Genomic DNA, 23,459 nt, shown 5'->3' with positions numbered 1-23,459 from the left:
CAATGGCCAACCTATCACAAATACTAAGAAATAATAAAAGAAGCAAAATGAACCCAATATTAGGTATCAAAATACTCAAGGCCCATTAAGCCCGAAAATAGGCCCAATAAGCCTATGGCCTAAAAATCCTAATTTATGTGGTCCAAAATACAATATCAAAATATATGAAACTTATACTAATATTATATATACAAGTAAAAGACAATGGAAATCTCAGTGTGTGACCCATGTGAGGAGCAACTTGGGCCTACCAAGCCCACTGGGCCCATCGGGCTCTGAACTAGCCCAAATCTTCATGTCTAGTCCATTCCTCTTGGGTCTTTCAATGTGTCACCTCTTGATCTCCTTGGCATGATTCCATCATCCTCTCTCTTTTGAAAAGGATTTGTCCTCAAATCACGAGGGTCTCTATGATAGATATCATCACCTACAATAACAAAATACCATACATGAGAGTTGACATGTTCAAATGGAAAAAATGGAGGATACACCCTAAGAGGAATCCTGTTATAAGTCCTATTAAAGAAATTTACACTAATGAAACTAGACCCTCTAAAAGTAGGGATAGGATCCTCTTCTAAAGCAAAGTCTATGTGTGTAGCTAAAACCCAAAAATGTGATAAAACTAAGGTTATAACAATTGAAAGAGTTAATCCTAATAACTAAAACATCTTGCCTAAGGTACCCTAGATAGTGACCTAGGCGTTTCCTAGAAAAAAAAGAAAATACTACTAGAAAACTTCATAAACAATTTTGGATCATATTATTTGTTAGACAGTCATGAAAATTCAATGTCAAACAAAGTCTTGAAAACTCATATAATCTATATTTGTCTTGTAAGGAAGGAATCAAATTAAGTTCAAATGAAGGTAAACTTCCCATAAGATCAAACATAGAATATAAGACACTACAAGATGTATCTATCAAACAATATAAACCAAAAAATGGGTGCTTTATTAAAACAACTAGGGAAAAAAGGAGTCCCAAAGATAGGAAAACTATCTTCCTTGAGCACCTCCAAGGAAGTGGCACAAGAAGTAGGACTAGGTAAATCCACACCTTCTTCACTACATCTTGAAGTTGAGATTCTTTTTCTTTAAAAATATCTTGTTTCAAAATCTCGACTTCATGACTAGTGGTAGCATAAGGGTAAGAATTAAGATCTTTATGAATAAAGAGAGTATTTTTCAAAGGATGTTTGGTGATAAAGTAACTCTCTTCAGTTATAAGTTCTTTAGAGGAGACACTTTCTTCCTCACTCTTCCCAAAGAGAAAATTCTTTTTTTTCTTTTTTTCTTTTTCTTTTCATTTGCTTTTGATCCTCGAACACTTGGGAAGGTGTTAAAGGATGAAAAATAATTTTCCTGTCTTTATGAGTGAAGGATATTTTGTTAGTAAGGCCATAATGTATAGTTTGTTTATCAAATTTTCATGGCCTACCAAGCAGAATATGACAAGCCTCCATAGGGATCACATCACATAAGACTTTATCTTTATAATCCCCTATAGAAAACTTGACATTCACTTGTTGGTTCACCTCCAATTCCTCATCTTCATTGAGCCAATGAAGTTTATAAGGGTGAGGGTGAGGAATGGTAGTGAGAGCTAGCTTGTTAACCAACCTTCTACTACAACAATTGGAACATAATCCACTATCAACAATGAGAAAACAAAATCTTTTGGAAACTAAACATCTTGTATGAAAAATGTTATCTCTTTGTGATAAGGTAGTGGGACAAGGTTGGCTTCCAATAAGCCTTTTGACCATAAGAAGATCACCATCAACAGGATAAGGTTTTTGTATTTTGTCTTCATTGTCACTAGCTTCTTCTTCACTCTCACTAGAAGATGAAGACGATGAGAACTCTTCACTATAAATGTATTTACCCCTTATTATCATAGTCTTTTCGGTGGGGCATTGAGAAGCAATGTGGCCTCTACCTAAACATTTAAAACATTTGATTTTGCTTGTCCTTGAGCTAGTGTGTGTGGTGATCTTTCTTTTCTCAATATCTTTATCATTTTCTTAGCTTTTAGAGGGATTTTCTTTAGGATAATTCTTGGATGAACTTCCCTCCCTCTTGAGGTCTTCCTTGAAATAAGATTTAGAGTTGATATTTTTAGAAGATTTTCTAAGAAGTTGTTGTTCTACCCATATACAAAGTTGGACCATGTCATCAAGGTCCCTGTAAGGGAGTAATTCAACTCTATCTCTTATATCAAAATTAAGACCACTCAAGAATCTTGCTATGGTCAATCTTTCCTCTTCCCTTATTCCAACCCTCATTAAATAAAGCTTCGTTTTTGTTTATATTCTTCCACACTCATATTTTTTTTGTTGGAGTCTTTGGAGTTTATCTATAAGCCCCCTACTATAATAAGAAGGAATATGTCTTCTTCTCATAGCACTCCTTAGGTCATTCCAATATTGTACGGGTGGGTCATTATGAAGCCTTTTTTTCCATAACGAGGGTTGTCCACCAATACATAGCTTGTCCTTGGAAAGCTAAGGTGGCCAAGGGAAATTTTCTTTCTTCCCCTACTTGGTGACAAGTGAAAAATTGTTCTACTTTCATTTCCCAATCCAAGTAGGCATCCACATCCTCTTTTTCATGAAAGGAAGGGAGATCAATTCTTGATTCCCTTACGTTTGGTTCTTTGATAACTCTTCTAGGGGTAGGTTGGTAATATTCATCTAGGTTCTTGCTACCTACCTCCTCAAGACTTGTGGAACTATAAGAACTTTTACTACTTTTCTTTTTTTGTTTTATTTTAGCCAAAAGTTTTTCTTCTTGTTCCTCTAGAATAGCAAAATGTGTTTCTCTTTCAATCCTTTCTTTTTCTTTAGCAAGCACCTCTTGTTTCTTCCAAAGTTTTAATGCCTTAAACTCTTGAGCAAGATGAGAAATTCTTTTTGGAGAGCTTGAGTCATTACACTTAAGGAATGTTTACTCATGGTTAAATTTCAAGAAGTCTTTATATGCAATGCAAAAAGAAATTGAATTTTGTTTTTGGGTGGAGCAAAACTAAACACTTAGAGGTCTAAGTATACAAATTGCACTATCAAGGGAGGTGAGCTACTAAGAGTCACTTAATAACCAAGTCTTTTCAAGTGAAAATTACTAAACCCATTTATGTTAGTCTTGCTTCCAAAAAATTTTCACAAAATTTTATGCTTATGAATTTTCACAATTTTTTTTATAATGCCACACTAACATGAAAGAAATTAAAAATTAAAGCTACAATAGTCGAGCAAGGTTCAGCAAACAAGGTTTTCACAGAATTCAATTGAAACTAAGTAAAGTAACAATGAAAGGATATCAAGTAACTAGTCGGATCCTATGTAGAAATTTGAAGAACATATGAAATTTTCAAGCCACTTCCACAAGTACTAACATGAGTAGGCTATTAGGATTTAGATATACATGACCCTCTTCTTAATACTCCCTCCAAGCAATTACAAATGAATTGAATCAAAGAAAATTGCAAGAAATTTTAAACTAGCCTAAAATAGATTTTAGTAACTGAATTAGTGACGGAATTAGAGACAAATTTTGTGACAGATTTTTCCAGCAACCAGATTTTGGTCTCTAAATTCGTCTCTAAGTTGGAAATTTCTTTTCCTCCTCTTAACCTGAACAATTGAACAAACAATTCAAAGCAAACAGTGGCTCCTCACAATGATTAGGGTAGGATCACTCTTGCGAAGGAATTTTAGAGATCTAGGACAAGTTTTTGGTCAAAATTTTCAAGTGCACTTGTCTTAGCATTACCAATCCTCCTTTTCTAATCTTGGTGAGTCAATGTTTGTGCTTTTTGCAAGAGTTTGAAGCAAATTCTAGCACTGGAATTTTATGAATTGAAAACTTGACAAACAAAAACAAATTAGCAAGCTTATACCAAAAGGAATGAAGCAAATATAGACAAAACACAAAGATGGCCAACAAGACACAAAACTAAAATTAAGACTCTTCAAAAATGACTCAAATAGGAACTTTTTAGAATGGCTCTAGAATGGATTAAGAAAACTTAAAAACAAAAAGGAGCAAAGAAGAATTAAGCATTCAAATTGAAGGAACCAAGCATGTAGTGACTAATTTCAACTAGTTTCAATTCTTTTTGTCTTCTCGGCTTTTGATTTAATTTTTTCTATATTTTTTTATTTTTTATTTTTTATTTTTCAAATTTATTTTATAATTAAAGGAGAAGTATATTTGCCTTTTTCTCAGCCACTACAAGCACATGTAGGTTCCGGATTTTAATGAATCAAGCAATTTGAAATTCAAATTCTAGTGCTGTGACCTAGAATTGATTCTTTTTCAATTCAAATCACTTTGAAACTTTTTCCCTTGTTTTTAACTCTATTTTTGAATGTTTTTACAGATCCAAAGATGTTCAGGTCATGCACTAAAATTGATTTCAAAAATTGAATTACAATTTAAATCACAATTGGAAGGATCTTGAAATTTTTATACAATTTTTGGAAGCAAATATAGGATTGAAAATTTTAAACAACACAATGGAAACCTAACTCTAAGAATCCATCAATGATCTACTAATGGATATGAACTCAAAGATGTAAAAGGAAAAGCACCAAACTGAAAGCACAATTCTCAGCCAAATTTCAAATCACACAACAACAATTTGCAAACTAGGTTAACTAAGCATATCTTGAATTGTTGACATAATAAGGACTAAACATGACTCTAGACAACTTGAAATGATTCAAAAATTCAAAAATCACATGCAATTAAATAAAATGACCGGATCAAAGAAAATGAATCAAGACTCAAAGAAGAAAAACTGCACAAGGTAGAATCCTAGATACAAGTGATTGTGGAAATTAAGCAAGCAATCACTAACACATGGATCTATCAAATAATTTGCCAAAATTTAGATCCAATCAAAGAAACTCAAATATGACAAATAAGAGAACACAAAACAAGCAACACAATTGGTGAAAAGAATCACCTAACCTCAAGGAATACAACCATGCTTTAGATACCAAAATGATGGATGAGGCAAGTGAAGTGATTGATGTTCTTCCTTTTCCTTCTCCAATTGTCACGATCTTCTTCCTTGAGATTCAATTCCGGAAAAGGTTTTCCAGAACTGGAAGCAAAGTGTGTTCCTAAGCTAGAGATGGAAGCACTCAAGCAAGAAACTTCAAAGGATTGCTCATGGAAGCCTTAGAACACTCGGATTCCTAAGCTTAAGCAAGGAAAGTTTAGGTGACTTTGAGAGAGATTTGGTTGAAGTGAATGATCAGAAATCTCATAAGAGTTCAAAGTGAATATAATGTGAAGAGATAGCTCAATTTATAGGCTAGGAAGGAAGCAAATTGGCGCCTAACTCAAGGAATGCAATTGGCACCAAAAATTTGAATTTCAAATGGTATTTGAAATTCAAATTTCTTGGCAGCCCCCATGTGCATATCCAAGAGTTGATCCGATGTGCATTAAGGTTGCATTTAAAGTTAGTTTGATATTGATTTGGGCAGACCATGTGCTGCACAATATAGGCTAACTCATGTGCACCAAATGCAACTCAAATTACTCCTAAATGTGACCTTAATTTAGCTAACTTTGCCTAATTGAACTTTTTTCTTTATATTCATATTCTAATGGCCTAATTACAATGGCCAACCTATCACAAACCCTAAGAAATAATAAATAAATAAAAATAAACTCAATATTGGGTACCAAAATACTCAAGGCTCATTAAGCCTGAAAACAGGCCCAATAAGCCTATGACCTTAAAATTCTAATTTATGTAGTCTAAAATACAAGAGCAAAATATATGAAACTTATACTAATATTATATATACAAATAAAAGACAATAGAAATCTCAGGGTGTGGCCCATGTGAGGAGCAACTTACCAAGCCTACCGGACCCATTGGGCTCTGAACTAGTCCAAATCTTCATATCTAGCTCATTTTTCTTGGATCTTTCAATGTGTCACATCTTGACCTCCTTGACATGATTTCATCATAAACTTAGTTGTTACATGAGGTATCACAAAATTTTTGTGAATAATGTGATCTATGACATTATAAGGATATCATTGAATAAGATATAATGATCTTTTGTTATTCTAACACTACATTCTGGTTGCTTTTTGTATCTTCTTTAGCATGGTAAATTGTCGTGCCATTGTTAGTTAAGCAAATTGAGTTGTTAACAAATTCTAACAATATTGCTTCTTCTCTTTGCAATGAACAGAAACATCTCACGCTTGGAAATCTGTTTTCCCCGTTGTGCAAAATTTTATGGGACTGTTGCGGCATATCATTTTCAAAATTATTACTAACAATAAAATCTCTATTGAATATTTTAGTTTCTAACCTGTTTATATCTTGTTGACATTTGGCAAGAACTACAACTATTTCAATTGCACCAAGTGAATCACAGTCTAGGATATCAACTTTTAAAAGTAATTCTTTTTTATTATGATAAAAATATCGAATGAATATGTGGTTTCATGAGTGTCAACCATTATTAGATTTGTAACTGCATCGTCATCGGTTCTTTCTTGAATTGCAAAGCGTCTGGTTCATTCCAATTTTTTCAATCTTCAGTGGTATGTAGTGGTATTAAACCTTCAAGGAAAAAATTGGTATCTTTTGTTAACTTCTTATCCTGAAGTCGTTGTAATTTAATATGGAGAATTCTGATTATTTATAACTAACCAGTGAAAATCGAAATAATTTCTCAAGGTTAAAATTAATATCTAAAGACCGAAAAGTGAAAGCTTGTCAATATCCATACTCCATAGTATTCATGTATAGTCAGTGTCACATACAGCTCATAGTCTTTGTTTGTATCATTGACATGATGCAAATGCTCAGATAACTGGCATATTTGACCTAGTAATCAAATGTCAATGAATGAGCTTCTCTGATAATAAAATGCACCACCAGGCTTATTCCTCAATCCAACATAGCCTTGAGCACTTTTACTCTAATAACTACATCCAAACATATTAATAAGAACAATTTTAGTTATCTTACACACCCTGAAATGCTGCTAAACCAGGACCGCATATAAGTGGTTAACTGGTTGTTCAAATACTTAAAACCAAAACTACTTAGTCTGTCTCTGTCAACAGATGGACATGTCATGGTATGTCCTTTGGAGCTGCATCAGTTTCTTTACTCTCTTCCTCTGTCTTAAGCAAGGGTTTTGTTAGAGATGGCTCAGTCACTTTATTTTCATTGGCTTTGCCCCATAGGACTAAGTATAGACCAAGCACAATGAGAATTGCACCAATAAGCCTGCAACAAAAATTGAATAACTCAGACAATTCTGTTATTCAGCCATTTCATTTATAAATGTAAAATTGGTGGAGCAAATATTCCACTGGTGATCAACAAACTTTACGCGTACCCTCCGGAGTATAGCTGATCCCCGAGAATTAGGGCTGCCAAGACAGCAACTAGAATAGTTTGCACAGGCTGAAAGACAGCAACAAACACAGGACCACCCTTTTGAATGCACCATGTTTGGAGAGATATGACAATGCCAGATGCTACAACTCCCTGCAATTATCATCATGCAATAGTGAATTGGATTAACTTCAAAATTGTCAGCACTTGATTAACACTAGATTTATCATGTAAATCAAATTTATTAGAGTATGATATTTGAGAATTGAAGTGATGAATATTACAGCATATAGAATGATGAAAAGCTCCTCTAGTGACTGTATCTTCCAATTTTCCAAGTCATTTTCAGCAAAGGCTGCTATGATCAAGAATTGGATCAATCCAAAGAAGCATGTAAAAGAAGTGAGGGTTAGTTTTGCTGGATACTTCTTCACCACAGGAGCCTGCACCAAAGTTTTAATTTACCATTCAGGTCATATTGGTTATATTAAACTAGTAAACTTCAGAGTCATATATCTGGTCGCCACCCTGCTAATTATACCCTAGGTATAATATTACTATATTTTTATGGATATGTTTATCTCAAGTATGAAGAATCTCTTTTGATACAAGTTTAGAAGAGTTTCTCTACTCAAAATAAAGAACATTTTTGAGTAGATAAGTTCTAAAAAACACGATTAAGCTTGCATCCAAATAGGCTTGAAGCAACATAATGTTTATCTGAATTCTGATTTTTCTGTTTATATAATCTGCCTATGTCATGATTATTGACAAGACCTGAAAAACTATCCAGCCAGCCCATGATAGACAATGTCCAAGCAAGTATATGCAACCCCAAGTCCAATTTTGCATTTTTGTTGGAGACTGATCTACATCTGAAGTGTCTCCTTGTATTTGGTCCTTCTGCAGGTGAAGAGGAGGAGGACCTTTGTAAAGAGTAATTATTGTGGCACCCCCCACACTAGCAATGGTTCCAAGAACTTTTGCCAATCCATCTCTCCTTGTGATGTTGGCTTCCTCTAGACTGGTACATCAAATGAACTTATCAAGTTGTAACAAGATTACAACATAAAATAATAAAGAACGTTACAAGTAGACGCGGTTACCTTAAAGCCATGGCCAAGACAAAAGTGATCGCTGGAACCGAGTTTTGCAATGCAGAAGCAAAAGTTGGAGAGGCATAGTATAGTCCCAACAAGTAAAACCCTTGGTTTGCAGTGATCCTACATTGTCAATGAAAATCATGGAAAGAAGAAAATATTAGAACTCATAAGTAGGAAATATAAGTTTAGTAATCTGCAACTTCTTTACTTTCTTACCCCAGTAATGCTAGTAGGAAGAACTGAACCAGTAAAGATAAAGTAAGGGGTGGCCTTTGATTCCTGATTATAAAGACATTGATAATGTTCCATGTTAAAAAATTATGAGTAAATAGGTATATGCATTGACTGTGGAAAGAGTTTTTATACCGTGAAGTTGTGAACCAAATAGAAATTGTCAAGTATGATATGTTTATCAACATGTACAAATTACTACCTTAAAAGTCATACTTGACATGATTTATGATTGATCGACAATATAAAACTTTTTTCATTTACAATGCATATAAATGAAATTCTAAAAATATATATAGCTCTAAGGAGAATGAATTCAAAAGAAATAACAGAAAGATTTTGATAGGAAAGGTTAAAAGTGAAAACAAGCTTCATCTGGAAACTCACTTCTCTAAAAAATAAGCAAATGGGCTTAACAGAAGCAAGGCAATCAAATTTCGATAAACAGGGTAAACAACTTGGCTGACACCAATATTTAGTGCAAGTCTAGACACAATGTGAAATCCTGCAAAGCAGAACTGCAGGGTAAGTAATGCCACAAGAAGCTTCACTTTCTCTGTCACAACGCACTCCATTCTTGTATAACTTGTTTATAAGAGACTAGAAGAGTGAAAGGCCCTTATATAGATGGAAAAATGTTGAAGGAATATTAAATTATAAAGATCTTGTTATTGTTACCATCGGTAGTTAGTTGTGTTATACGATGTATCAGAATAGCAGCTACTAAGGTGTGTAAACGTTTAACATATGTGCTATGCTAAGTTATTCATGCTCTACAAATCTTGGATATAATTCAATTTATTTTGCTCGTTGACTTTGAATTGAATAATTCAGGGGGACATAGTCAAGGTGTATCACGTTACTCGGGTAGCTACAGAGTAACCAACCTCTATCATTTGTATGAACATGTTCCCACCATCACTTTTCATACTATGTTTATTAGACCGTTGTCCCAACTCTCTATCTTTGTAGAGATTAATCATTTCATTTTTTTAGGTTAAAATATTCATTTTTGGTCCTATAGTTTCCATTTCAAGTTGTAGTCCCTATACAGGAAAACTATATGTTTTAGTCTCTACACAGTTTTGTGTAATGGCTTATTCCTGTTAAATGGTTTTTGAAGCATTTTTATTGTGCCAGAAATAATTCTCTGATGCTAGTGTCAGAGGCTTAACTTTCATGCATGTCTGTGAATTAAATTACAGTTTTTTCGTATAGGAAATTAAACTTGAAATAAAGATAATTGTAGGGACCAAATGAATAGTTCAACTTTTTTTTTTATTTTTGACAAATCTAATACAACAGGGATTTGATTATTTTATACATCAAGTTTGAAGCCACATATCAACCATAATAACGATGATGATTGGCTGCTGCTCCAGACTCGATAATTCTTTTGAATGCACTTAAATGAGGGGAAGAATGAGAATATGAATCAAAGATGCATGTGCTGCTGTTTATTACAACTAGGCATATTTTATGATTAAACTTTCCATGTTGCCCTGAAAATTCGCATAAATTGCAACTGAAAATTTTTCTTTTGGTCTTCTTCATTGTAGAGACTATTTTTTTTTTCTATGAACTGATGTTTTTATCAAGTTGATATTAGATGTGACACGGTATTTTATAGAATGAAGCTATAAATTATATTCATTCTAGACAAATTTCTTAGTTAACCTTGAGATAATTCAGTTTTGCGAGACATGAAAGAAAATATGTGGGTTCAATCCTTACTAGGTACTTCACCCTTTCTTTTTCTTTATGAGACCTTTCACGTTTCAGTGAGCTTTCTCAGAGTTCTTCAGTGGTAGGTGCTCCCTTGAATAAAAAATAATATCTCAATCATTACATCAACTAGATCATGGGAGGAACATTATTGCCTTGATGTACTTATTCATGAACCTAAGGTAGATTGGTTCATACAAGTGTCGAGCAAAAAAGATAAAAGAAATGACAACAAAGATGTAATTGAAGTGTGAGAATATTCGGGATTAAGAGGCTGCGTGTGGATGATACATTATGCATCTGCTGCACCGCATAGCAGAGGCAACAATATTTGTTTACTAAAATATAGAATCACTAATTAATATGTGGCTTGTTGGTAGCAAAGTTCATAATTTGTCCTGATTGCTTACTTTAATATATCATTGCATTATGATTGTTATATCTCTCGAGTCTCTTCCAAATGCCAATCCTTTCTTTAAAACCAACTCACCATCCATGAGCCTTGTCCTACTCTATTTTGGCATCCACATTTTCCAATTGCCAACCCCTTTAATAGATGGCAAAGGTTGACATTTGTTACTTTTCAACATTCAATTCTAGTGTTCTTATGCGCAACGGTGGTGAAACGGGTTGGTACTTGGTAGAGCCAAGTAGTTCTATTATATTGAAAAACTGTTCAAATTAGAAACTACTCGCAGCAATTACTTGAACTTTTTACAGATTTATCGGTGTAAATAAGTTTCAGAAATGAATTAACAAGCGACTAAATGAGTGCTAATCAATATCAATTTTCAATTAACAAAACAACATATTAACATTGTGTCCAAATCACATTCGATTTTGCAAAAAAAAAAAACAAAACAAAATTGTGCATACCCTCTCCATATTCAAAGTTTTAAAATTAATACTGATGGGATTGCCATGTTACTTTTTTTTTGTCTCTGACAAAAAGTTGATACTGCATTCTCACCTAGGTTGTATCTAAGAGCACCTCCAACGCACGGTGCTTAACGAGTTTCTTATTCACAAGCACCGTCTCCAACAAGGAACGCCCGTTGAAGTACGCTTGCGTGGCACAAGAAGAAAAAAAATAAAAAATTTTAGGTCCGTGTCTTGCAGAAACAACGGGTGCTTGCCTGCTTCTATTGTACTTTTTGTTTGCTTTTTCTTCACTTTCCTTTTCCCTTTCTGTACATAAATTATTATAATTAATTTATCATAAAGTATAGTTTGAGATATTAAAAAGTGTAGTATAAATTGTAGAAAAGTTGAAGTGCTTATAAACAATTCTCATTGGAATAAAAATTGTAAAAATATAATATGAGTTGCTTATAAGTGATGTGGTACAATAGGACCCATTTAAAATAGCAACTCCCATTGTAGATGCTCTAAGGTCTTTGCTTACTTGCATTACCCCCACAACATGTAAAGTAGGTCCAATGAACATGAGGGGTAGCATAGCTGCAGCTGTAATAACTAATGGACTGAAATAAAAGTTAGATGTCGTAAAACAAATTGACCTCCACTACCTTTCAACATGTATTACAATAAAAAAAAAATCGGTTTCGTAAGTGTAAAAAACTAGGTGTGCGTATAGTGACACCACCAGTTGTTTATAGTGAGAAATAATTCACATTCACATATTGTACATTTTGAAAGCAGCATCTGGAAACATTGCATTTCTATTGATACCCCAGCTGGTATGTGACACATGGAGATGGTGCCTAAGGGATCACTTGTGCTTGAATACAATGACAATGGCAGTACAGTTATCTTTACAGCGACGCTCACGAACCGCTTCCTTTACAAGACGGCGGCTCACAGTGGTAACAGGTAGCCCCTCCTACAAAGGTTCAATTCAATATGTTCTCATGTAAGACAGCATCCTCCCTCAGTAAAGGGAGAAAAAAAAATAAGAAATGAAAAGAAAATCTAGAAAAGGAACCCTTCATAGAATGGAAAATTAAGACATTTTGCCAATCGCCAAAGTTCGTAATCAACTTATCTAGATTCGAACTCCTTTACTCACGGATAATTTAATGGACATTTTTAACCAGCTTTTAAGAAAGAATGGCGATAACTTTATTAATTTGATAAATAAATATGATATCAAAAGGTATGAGTATTGCAATGCAAACTATAAGGGTGGCAGTTGCCAAATCACTAATCACGTCCACAGAAACGATTTAACCAATAATTACAAGAAAGTACCACCTTACACCACCCCTACCTTTCAGTTATCATAGGGGGACATGTAAATTGTTAAACCAAAAATGTTGGAAAGCCCCGCCTTAGTTGCAGTCACTCCTAAGTCCTAACCCATCTTAGTTGTGGCCTCTTTGGGGGGTTGCCTTAATTGCAGCCTCAAGGGTGGTAATTTAATTGATTGAGGATATGGCTAAAATAGAGCGTATAAAGCTTGGATAGTCCTCACCTTACAAGCTGGTTATTTGGGAGTTCAATTAGGTCCTAAGACCAAATTCTATGACAAAACACCTTTATAGTGACATTAAATTTAAAGCAATGCATTTAAATGGAACCAAAAACGCATTAGAATTTTTAACAGAGGTTAAGATGCCCCAGATACCAATAGTTATTTACAATTTAATTAGAGAACCAATAGTTAGAACAATTAGTTAGAGTGAGGACATAAGTCTTGGAATTATGCAGGTAGCTCAATTGTAAAAAAGGCTTCCACTTTGTAAAAGGGGAAAGGGAAACCCTTCAAAGGAGATTTTTCTCCTTTTCTGTTCAGATTTCATTCAGCAATAATAGATTCATCCCTTTCCTTTCTATCTCATTCTTCATTTATGGTTTCATAACAATTGTACACTTATTTGTTCTAGTTGCAGGATAGAAAAGGATAGAACAAACTCTTACATTCAATAACTTCTGAACAAAATCAACAGCATCACTGGGACCAAACACCTGATACATACCCAAAATGCCATGTTCATCTTAGAACACAAAATTCAAACCAGTAAAATGGGTAAACAATGTCTAGCCATACAAAGAGACATACCCCCCACAAGCCATCACAGCCAAGAATGATGAAATGCTCTCTATCAGAAAGGTCAAATGAATATAGATCTGGGGTAGCAACAACACCCACCTGCAAACATTTTTAGGCCCATAAATGCTCTTCTTGAGGATTAGTTGATGCTATAAAGAAATTATCTTTCGATAAGTAACAAAAATAACAGTAGCCTTTTCAACAAATGAGAGTAAACCTTTTTGAACTGGCGATCTCCAAATGCCCTAGAAACTTCTAGACGCCCTTGCAACCGTCCATCTTGGCTCACAAAACCACCTGACTGTAAGTAGAAAATATCATATTTGAAAATGAATCACATATATCTGGAGACAGGTTCACTACCAAATCATTGATTCTAAACTAAAACAAATCACAAAGAATGAATAATTCAATCACTTCTGACAGTTATTCAAAGCACAATTTCAAGAGAGCAATATATATAAAATAAACCATATCTCTCTGAGACAATTAATAACAGTGGATCAAGGTTGGGTTGCTTAATAATTCATTTTAAATCTAGCCTGAACCTGGCACCTTACTAGTTAGAACAGGTCCCGAGTAATTTGAGTCATGTCTGGATCAGTTTATTTTTAAGAAATATAAGTGCACTTTTATTCCCATCTTGAGAGAGCTTTAAGAAGAAAAAACAAAGTGATTATCATCCCCTAAATAATCCCAATCAAAAATTAACTCAATCTGTTAGCAACAAAAAGTGATGGTTCAAACAACTAATCATAATACAAGTGCTTAACTAAATATCAATATGTTCCATTTTACTCAATAATGAGAGTGAAAAAGTATGTTGCATAGAAAGAGAGTGCAATTAAATGCTCTATAAAAAGAGGTGGCAATGGCAACTTTGATGTACAGCAGGGGAGGCAGGTTCTAATCATCAAGTATTCTCAAATAATTCTGGTGATCTAATCAATCATCATTGAGACTTTTCACACCTTCTGAATGCGTGCACGCTCCAGTGGGAAGATAGGTTTGTGTTCTCTAGTCAAAACAATGGCCTTCAGCACCTGCACACCATCTGAGTGATTTCGGGATCCATCAGTTGACCGAGCTAATACTGCTTTAGCATCTCCTATATTTGCAACAAAAACCTAGTATTCAACAAACAGAAAAGGCCAAAACAAGTTACCACTGACTTGCAAGAAGACTGAAACAAACCAAGAGCTAAACTCATTAAAAGGATAAAAACATCAAGAATACGGAACAGTACATTGATTTTCCCTTTTTTTCTGCAAGATTGCTCAAACAAATACCCGTAATTATACTACCTATAATGTTTATCTGTAGTTAGCATATGGCCTAAAACATGATTCATGTAGCATTGGAAAGAAGCAGTTTTTTTATAGGCAAATGTTATTAATTAGTATGCTATGTTAGTTGAGGGGAACAGACACCACATTACCACTCCAGCCCTTATGCCCCTCCCCCTAAACTACTTGACCACCTTATAACTCCTGTAAAAAAGCAGAAAGTACTAGTATGGAAAATGGAAAAAAAATAACAGGAAACTTACTTTTGATCCCAATACCCAAACACATACAGCTGTAGCACCATCCTGCCATCCCCCTGGAAATAGTAATTAAACCTCAGCAAGATATAAAGTACGTCAAAATACCTCTCATGATTATGATTATTAGTACAAGAATTGAGATCTGCAATGCTAAAATCAGAATAAAGAGATGCGCAAATAACCTTCAGCTTTGTGATACATTGTTGTCAAAGCACAAAAAAGGAAATTAGATGGACTTGAAACCAGTAAATTTTGAAATGGAAATAAAACTTGATTTATCTTCTTGTATAAACAAAGTTTACACTATATTTAGCATTTGTATAGCAGCATATCAACATATTTAAAGCATTCAAACTGTACCTTCAGCACTTTCTTGAAGAAGAGACTCATCAGTTTTATGGAAACCTAAATTGAAATAAAAATATCAAATGAAAATTTATTATGACCCAAAAAAAATTAGAATAGTAAAATTCCATGAACATCCCACATGGTAATTTACAAAAAGTGGGGAAGCAATAGGGGAATTGTGAACCGAATGCTTACCATTCAGAATAGATCGTTTAGCTGTCTTCACATCCAACTGAAATACACAAAGAAAGAAAAGAAAATACAGAAAATATATAAAATAGTAAGCAACTCAGATAAAAGTATATGATAAAGAAAAATGTTTACATTTTTAAACAAATATACCCAGAGAAGGAAATAGAATTCCTTTCAAACATTCAATTATTCAAATGATCAGATCATAATCCGTTTTTCATCTGTAAATTGGGCTATTTTTTTCCTTAATAGTTTAATTGAGACTCATTGCATCAAATCAACATTTTTTTTTTTGAAGGAAAAGATTAATTCTCAATCATAGTTATCAATAGTCAGCTATGCCGGTGTAGCAGTGTGGAGAAGCCATGGACAACTACAAATTTTTTAATAGTAGTGCATTTTCCTAGTAGCATCACTAGTGTGAGGCTTTTTTTTTAAAAAACCCATTTGCCCTTCAAAACAGCATCAATGGGCAGGAGACGGAGGAGTTAGGGGCAAAGTTTAGATTTCCCTCCCCTTCTAAGAATTTAAAAAAAAAATCCCAAATTGGAAGTTTCCCAAGCTTTTATCTACTCTACTGTGGGACACACTGTTCAACTAACAATCACTCACCTCAGCAATATTTCTGGCAACACTCGCCTTCTATTCTTTTATCTATTTTCAAACCATTCTAAACTCTAAAACCTCAGCCTCCTCTGTTCCTTTCTCTGTGCAATACCAACCCCCACTCTTCATTGAATGTTCAAGATATATTTTTTTGAAATTTTAAATATGAATTGGCCTTTAAATTTTGTTTGTTTCCTTGAATTTTACTATATTTACTTGTATATTTTATTAAAACCTATGATCTTATATCATTAATTATGAATATGTGATGAAAATTGGGTATTTTAAAAAAAAAACAATAGCATTTATATGTATATGGTATAAATTAAATTATTTAATCTATATATAAAAATTCTAAATAAGACCATCCCACTATGCACTGTACCAGTATAGCATTTGCAGGTCAGCTGCTTCACACTGCTTTCTAGGAATTATAACCATGTTTTCAATAACATAACATTTATGTCTTACTTCCCGGTGCCTCAACTAACAAAGAGATAAAATACATCTGTGTTTCCAAACCATACTACTCAGTTAAGAATGCCTGCATAGCTGTCCCTAATTGGTTCTTAAATATGAACTAAAAGGTAAACATAGAACAACCAAAACCAAGAAATAGATTTTTCAGTTTGTCATATCCTTAAGAGCCCAATTGATCAAGTATACTTCAAATTAGACCAAGTCAACACACCAACTCACGTGGTAATCCTGCTGAAAGAACATTTTGATGCAAATGCTTTTGGGCGTATTCTGCAGCTAACCGCCCACCATGTCCATCATAAATTGCAAAGTGTGCACATCTGAAAATTATACAGCCAGAGTTACAGAGAGAAAAAAATACATCATAACTCCACAAACACACACCACTAGTAAATGAATAGAAATTTTTGCATGAACAGAATCCTGACCGATAAGCACAACAGGATAAAAACTCGATATAACATTTAAAATAACTTCAGCAAGGGCTTTGTTATCTTTTAAATTATTACTTTAATGCATCTAGAGCTTATGATTGATTGTGGTTATATGCAGCATGCTTCTTCACATGTATTTTCACTCATAAATTACCCAAGAAAGAATATCATAAATAATGAAGTAAAGCAGGAACCCAATCCATCTAAAGAAAGAAAATTGCATAGTAATAATACACCATTGACAGTGTAATAAAATAAGCACATATATTGCAAATCCTGGAACTGTTAAAATTTGCTCAGTTATTCAGTGACCATAACTTAGTATCCTTTCTTAATCTAAAAATAAGACATTGCAGAAAATCATTGACAGTTCCCCTCATTGTAACACACATTGCAGTTCACATCACACCCTTTTTATCTTTTTTTCAAAAAACAAGATACTAGGTTTTGAAAAGAGTAAACACCCACTTTGATCCCTAAATTTGTAAGGCATAGTTATATTTGTCTATGAAACTAAGAAATTAGTACCCAAAAGTACAAACTCACAATCACATTAATCCAAAAGTCAAAAGACTAAAGAAATAATGTTGATATATATTTAAGGAATTTGTAAGGCGTTGTTATATTAGTCTATGAAAAAAATTGTAAAATTAGTACCTGAAAGTACAAACTCACAATCACATTAGTCCAAAAGTCAAAAAGACAAAAGTAATAATGTTGATATATATTTAAGGACTAAATGACAGTAAATAGTTAATTTTAATGACTTGTTTGATATTCTAGGAACTAATTTTACAATTTCTTACTTTCAGGAACTAATATAACCGTAATTACAAATTCAAGTACCAAAGTAGTTGTTTACTCGTTTTGGAAACTTTCAGGAATTAACAAACTTCAACAACAATATAAACTAAATCACCATAAACAAAAAGAGGTGGGTGAAGAAGAACCTCAATTTTCCAGGGTAATCTAAGCTTGCGTCGAGAAGCACGACAGATGCATCTTCCATGGTGTGCCTGGACCCCTTATCTTCTGCGGCATCCGCTTCAACGAGGAAAGATGGTTCCTTTGTGCCATTGTCAACGGAATACCTTTCGCAAGATTCGATCTTTGGCTTCTTCGACTCAACAACGTCGTCCTTGCTTTCTGTCTCACCAGCACGCTTCTGGGTCTCTGTGTTTTCGCTCATTTTCTTCTCTTGTTTTCCAAACAGCTTCAAACCCTAGAAATTAAGACCTCATTCCTCTGTTTTTTAACTGCAAGGTGATTTAAAAAAAAATTATATATATATATATATATATATATATATAACTTTGTTATCTGTAATTTAACCTTTTTTTTTATAACATTTGTCAAGTTAAATATGTTTTGACTCTGCTAAAAAATTGAGGATGTTTTGATTTTAATATTGTGAAAAAAAATATTTTTCAAAATTTAAAATTATTACTTCAGATCTTTATTGTTATCTAATATTTCTAGCTTTTTCGTTATTTAGTCAAGTGATTATATTAAGTGTGCGACTAAAGACAATAGGCAGGACCTTAAAAAAAAGTATATAATCTATTTAATAAAAATTTAAGTTTTAATTTTAAAAAAAAAATATTTATTTAAAAAGTTAAACTTAAATTTATAAAATTTATTAAGTCTGATAAATTATAATATTTATCTATATAATATAATAATATAATAAAAATAATATAGGTATTATCTTTTTAATAATATGTTTAAGTAACTAAATTTAGAATAAAAAATTAAATTATCAATATTTTTTAATTTATATTATGCTTAAATATTTATATTTTTTATAAAAAAAATTAAGATATAAAAAATAGAAAATGTTCTTTTCCTTCATTTTTAATGATTAATAACTTAGAATATTTCAAATAGGATATAGTAAATATTTGTAAAAATAAAAAATAAACTATAAGATTATCTTAATAAAGTGAATATTTCTTTTAAGTAGATTAAAAAACACTCGCACATATTTTTAAAAATATGTTTATTGATTTATTTAAATCTAAATTTATTGATTTATTTAAAATTAATAATTTAAATTGACTTTCAAAAAGATTAATAGGTTAGCCCAAATTTTTAACAAGGTTAGATTAAATCTATAAAAAGGTTTATGATAAATAATACGTTAAATTTGGACTTTAATTTTATAAAAATAAATTTGACTTATATAATTAAAATTTGGTCTGATCTAATATATTCTCATTCTTACTATATATGACATTTCTAAAATTTAGTATATGTTCTTAAAATAAATATTATTTATCTACCTTAAAATCATTTATAAGGATCATAAATAATTATTTTAGATCTTAGAATGGTGAAAATAAAATAAAAATATTTTAGAAAGAGTAAAAGCAAAATTTACTTATTTTACAAGAGTCAAAAACATTTTCTAAAGACCAAAAATAATATTTACAAGTTTTAAAAGAATAAAAAACAAAGTAAAATTTTACAAGAACTAAAAAGATATTTATAAAATTTAAACAACCTCAACAATAATGTTAGTTTGTTGATGTCATCACATGTCATCCCATAAAAAAATGTTAAATTATATTTTTAGTCTTTTATCTTATTTTTTATATTTATTTTAAATTTTTATCTTTTAAAATATTTATTTTAGTCTTTTACCTCTTAAATTCGGATAGATTTAATCATATTCAAATAATAATTGTTTTAATATTATTGGACTAATAATTGTTTTCAAATTTGAAATATGATTTTGAATTCATTTTTAACTTATTTTGTACTTGAAACTTGTTTTATTGAATTGACTTATACAAAAATTAACTAAAGTGCAAAAAAAAATATTTCTAGATATGATGAAAATTGTATAAAAATAAGCCTAAAAAACATTTGAATAATTCAAAAAGAATCAAATTTTATATTATTTTCTAATCGCTTGTTAGATATATTTCTCATACAATTTTCACTATATATATTTACAGTTCTTATGAACTTGAATGTCAATTGAATTTTCTATTCATTATATAAACAAATTTAATGAATAAAAAATAAGATTAATGATCAAAAGCATAATTTAGCTAAAAAATGACATTATCATATGTCATATTAGTAAAATATCACATCATTTATGTTACATCTTTATATATATATATATATATATATATATATATATATGAGTATAATATATTTTGTACTTGTAGACATTTATATAATATCTTTCTTTCATAGTTTTAGTTTGAAAGATATTTGCCCTTTTAAAATAAAAATAAAATATAAAATCAATAATAGTGTCATATCAATAATATAAATAGAAAAACTAACAAAAGTTATGTTAAAAGAAAATGAATTCGCGGATTAAAAAAAAAGTTACATGCACTAAAAAAATATAACATATTTGTAAAAAATATAAAAGTCTTGAATATAATAAATAAATTTAATAAAACTAATATAAAATTACCTTAAATAACAAAAAAATTATTCTCTCATCAAAATTAATAATAGTCAACTCTAAAAAGTAGAGGTTTATTTACTTATTTAATCCATTATATTTTGTTCAAATTAATTATTATTTAAAAAAAATTAAATAAGATTTAGGATAAATGATACAAAACCATAAACATGATTATTTTATGCATTTTTTTACAACTTGATTTAGTTATAGATATTCTACTATCTAGTATAGATAAAAGGAGTAATATTTTATTTGTGTACATACTTTTCCTATAGCACACTACTTGTAACATCCACTTTTTTTTAAATAAATTAATAAAAGATTTTCTATTTAATTAATTGAAAGATAATATATTCTTTGAGATAAGATAAGATTATAGTAGTTTATTATCTGTTTAAAATTCAAATTAGTGAGAATAATTTATTTGGACTTATGCTGACGAACTATGCATGTGGGTGATGGTTAGGGTTTTCGGTTAAATACGTTAGTAACTAGGTTAATTTGCCTCACTTGCAAAATTTGATCGTGTATCTTGTGATCTAAAGAGAGAAGAAAACATGAGGCAGTTGGAGAAGAACTTGAAGATCCATGAGTATTTGTTGTGATTTGAATGATATATGTACGTGATTATGTGTTTGATTTGTGAGTTCAATTTGTTTATGAATTCATGAGTACCTATGGGTTCCCAAGAAAACCTTAAGGATATATCTAAATCCTTAATTGGAAAACTATTTGAATAATGACAATAACATGTTTGAGTACAAAATTAATTAGACCTTAGATGCTCCTTACTTGATAAAATTCGTAGTAATTGTAGAAACAAAACGTGGAAAATGCAAATTATGTAGAACTTGTTTTACTAATACCACATTGGGTGACAAGTTGGGCTCACGTGGCTCGAGAGTCATAATTTACCCCTAGGACGATCACGTTAGGCGTGAGGTGGTTCACGTTGGGCATGATAGTTCTAGAGTGCTCGCAACTTTATTCACACCAGGCGTGAACTTGGTCATGTCAAGCACGAGAGCTTCACGGGCTCCTTGTTGTGATCTCGTTAAGCATGAGAAAAATCATGTCAAGCGTGATCCTTTTAGAGGCTTGCGACCTCGAGTGTGTTGTGTGTAAGGCATGTCTTGTTGGGCACTACCCTATTTTTAGAATTGAATTTTATGTAAAAATGTTGTATATGTATGAACTTTACAACAAGTGATTCTTATGGATGAGATGTTAATTAAGTGTATGGCATTGGAATTCTATAGAGTATGTGACATTGTGGCAAACCTATAATACTGTGAATATGTGAAAGTGATTTGAAGAGCATAAGTATGCCTTAATAGTGAAGTGAAATTGTGATTTGAGATACTATGTGGATATGAAATTGTGATTGTGATCTTGCATGAGAGTTAAAATGTCATTGATCATTTGCATGAGTGTTTTGTGATTGATATGATATGGAATACACCGATAGGGAAAGGCCCCTTGGGTAATAGTTTGGGGATCAATCCTCGAGGATAGTTTGGTTTGGGAAGCTCTAGTCTTGTCCATTGTGTGCATGAGGCAAATCTTATGCGATTCAGTTATCCCAATGAGACCTTAGTAGTATATCATTCTAGTTAGGGATGACAAATATACCTGTACTCGCGAGTAATACCAGAACCCGTCCCGATTTTGACAGGGAATATCCAATTTAACCGGGTACGGGTACGAGTAAAACCCGATATATTAAATCAGGTACGGATAAGGGTATGTACTTACCTACCCCGTACTTGTACCCATACTCGTCCCTGTTTTCATTTTTAATTTAATACCCACTTTCAATTTAATTATATTAAAGAATTTTAATTTATTTTATGTGTGATTATTTATTATAATATGAGATAGAAAAATAACCTAATTATAATTATAATATAATAAAAAAATAATTTAAAAATATCATATTTCTTTTACAAAAAAAAAATGACGAGTACAGGTACGGGTATACCCGATATCCGATGGGGATGGGGATGAAAATTATATACCCGACGGGTACAGGTACGGGGACATGGATAGATTTGACTCGCGAGGATGAGGACAAGTATCATGAAACCCGTACCCGACCTGCCTCGTTGCCATCCCTAATTCTAGTGTAGAGTGTTATTCGTAGACTACTTAGTCTTCGGGCAATGATAAACATGTTTTACTAGCGTGACATGCATATAAATAGGAGAGTCTTGTCCCTATATGAACATGGTATATTGTTTGCTTATGAATTATAAATATGGTTCATGTTGGGATGTGATGAGACATGACTTGATAATTATTGTTTTAATTGTTGTAGCTTTATATATGGAATAATTATTGATGAGCCCAATGTATTTTCAATTTATGAATATTGTTTGTATGTGGCTACCCAACTTTCTCCTACACCAATAGCTGAAATGATATATGTTCTCACTCCCCTTTTTCCTTATGTTTGTTTTGTGATATATATGTAGGTGATTTTCACTTTAGAGGAGTTTTTAGGTGGTGGATGGAAATGCTTTGATTATAAGTGACGTTAAAGTTTATATAGGATGCTTTTTCTATTCTTTTGCAATATGGATTTTAGTTTATTTCCGTTGAAAACATTTCCACAATTTCTTGTAATAATTTGGTTTAGTCTTTTGAATCTTAAATCTAGAATGTGGTACCTTTTGCCTTAATTTTGAGTTGTTTGATGAAGTATTTTTATATTTTTTATATCATTATGCATGAAGGGTAGAGGGTGTCACGCTACTCATTAACTTTATTCGGTTGGTAGAAATATAAAAGTAAATGGATTTGCGTGATCAGTAAGAGGAAGGAAAAAGTGACTATCATGGGGCATTCTAGGATGTAAGATTCTTGTTGATGAGAAAAGAATACTAGGGATGATATTCCTTGATCACTACATTGTTGATGATATAAAAATACCAACAAGTTCTAAGAAAAACAACTTGAATTATTG

At 32.0% G+C, this 23,459-nt stretch overlaps 2 protein-coding genes across 3 annotated transcripts; both read right to left on the bottom strand.

Moving 5' to 3' along the window:
• Nucleotides 1-6,481: 6,481 nt before the first annotated feature.
• Nucleotides 6,482-10,173, bottom strand: LOC109801526 (WAT1-related protein At3g18200). Its single transcript, XM_020362609.3, has 7 exons — nt 9,108-10,173; nt 8,706-8,768; nt 8,493-8,609; nt 8,164-8,410; nt 7,671-7,829; nt 7,388-7,539; nt 6,482-7,275 (listed from the first exon to the last, which is right to left on the bottom strand). Exons 1-7 carry the CDS (start codon nt 9,293-9,295, stop codon nt 7,119-7,121), a joined length of 1,083 nt encoding a protein of 360 aa, XP_020218198.1. The 5' UTR covers nt 9,296-10,173; the 3' UTR covers nt 6,482-7,118.
• A 1,778-nt stretch (nt 10,174-11,951) lies between these two features.
• Nucleotides 11,952-18,318, bottom strand: LOC109801432 (Protein phosphatase 2C family protein). Of its 2 annotated transcripts, none has more exons than XM_083073210.1 (10): nt 18,015-18,318; nt 16,842-16,950; nt 15,548-15,584; nt 15,365-15,409; nt 15,008-15,060; nt 14,430-14,585; nt 13,676-13,759; nt 13,468-13,557; nt 13,326-13,373; nt 11,952-12,288 (listed from the first exon to the last, which is right to left on the bottom strand). In XM_083073210.1, the coding sequence occupies exons 1-10, from the start codon at nt 18,251-18,253 to the stop codon at nt 12,178-12,180; spliced, it is 972 nt and encodes a 323-aa protein (XP_082929336.1). In that variant the 5' UTR covers nt 18,254-18,318; the 3' UTR covers nt 11,952-12,177. The 2 variants fall into 2 exon arrangements, with proteins under 2 accessions (XP_082929336.1, XP_082929339.1); XM_083073213.1 differs by having other exon boundaries at nt 16,850-16,950; nt 18,015-18,156.
• Nucleotides 18,319-23,459: the final 5,141 nt, after the last annotated feature.

The sequence above is a fragment of the Cajanus cajan genome, chromosome 1, assembly GCF_000230855.2.
Source record: "Cajanus cajan strain Asha chromosome 1, NIPB_CcT2T_4, whole genome shotgun sequence".
Taxonomy (NCBI): domain Eukaryota; kingdom Viridiplantae; phylum Streptophyta; class Magnoliopsida; order Fabales; family Fabaceae; genus Cajanus; species Cajanus cajan.
The sequence above is the reverse complement of the archived record's forward strand: the minus strand, read 5'-3'. Positions and strand labels throughout refer to the sequence as shown.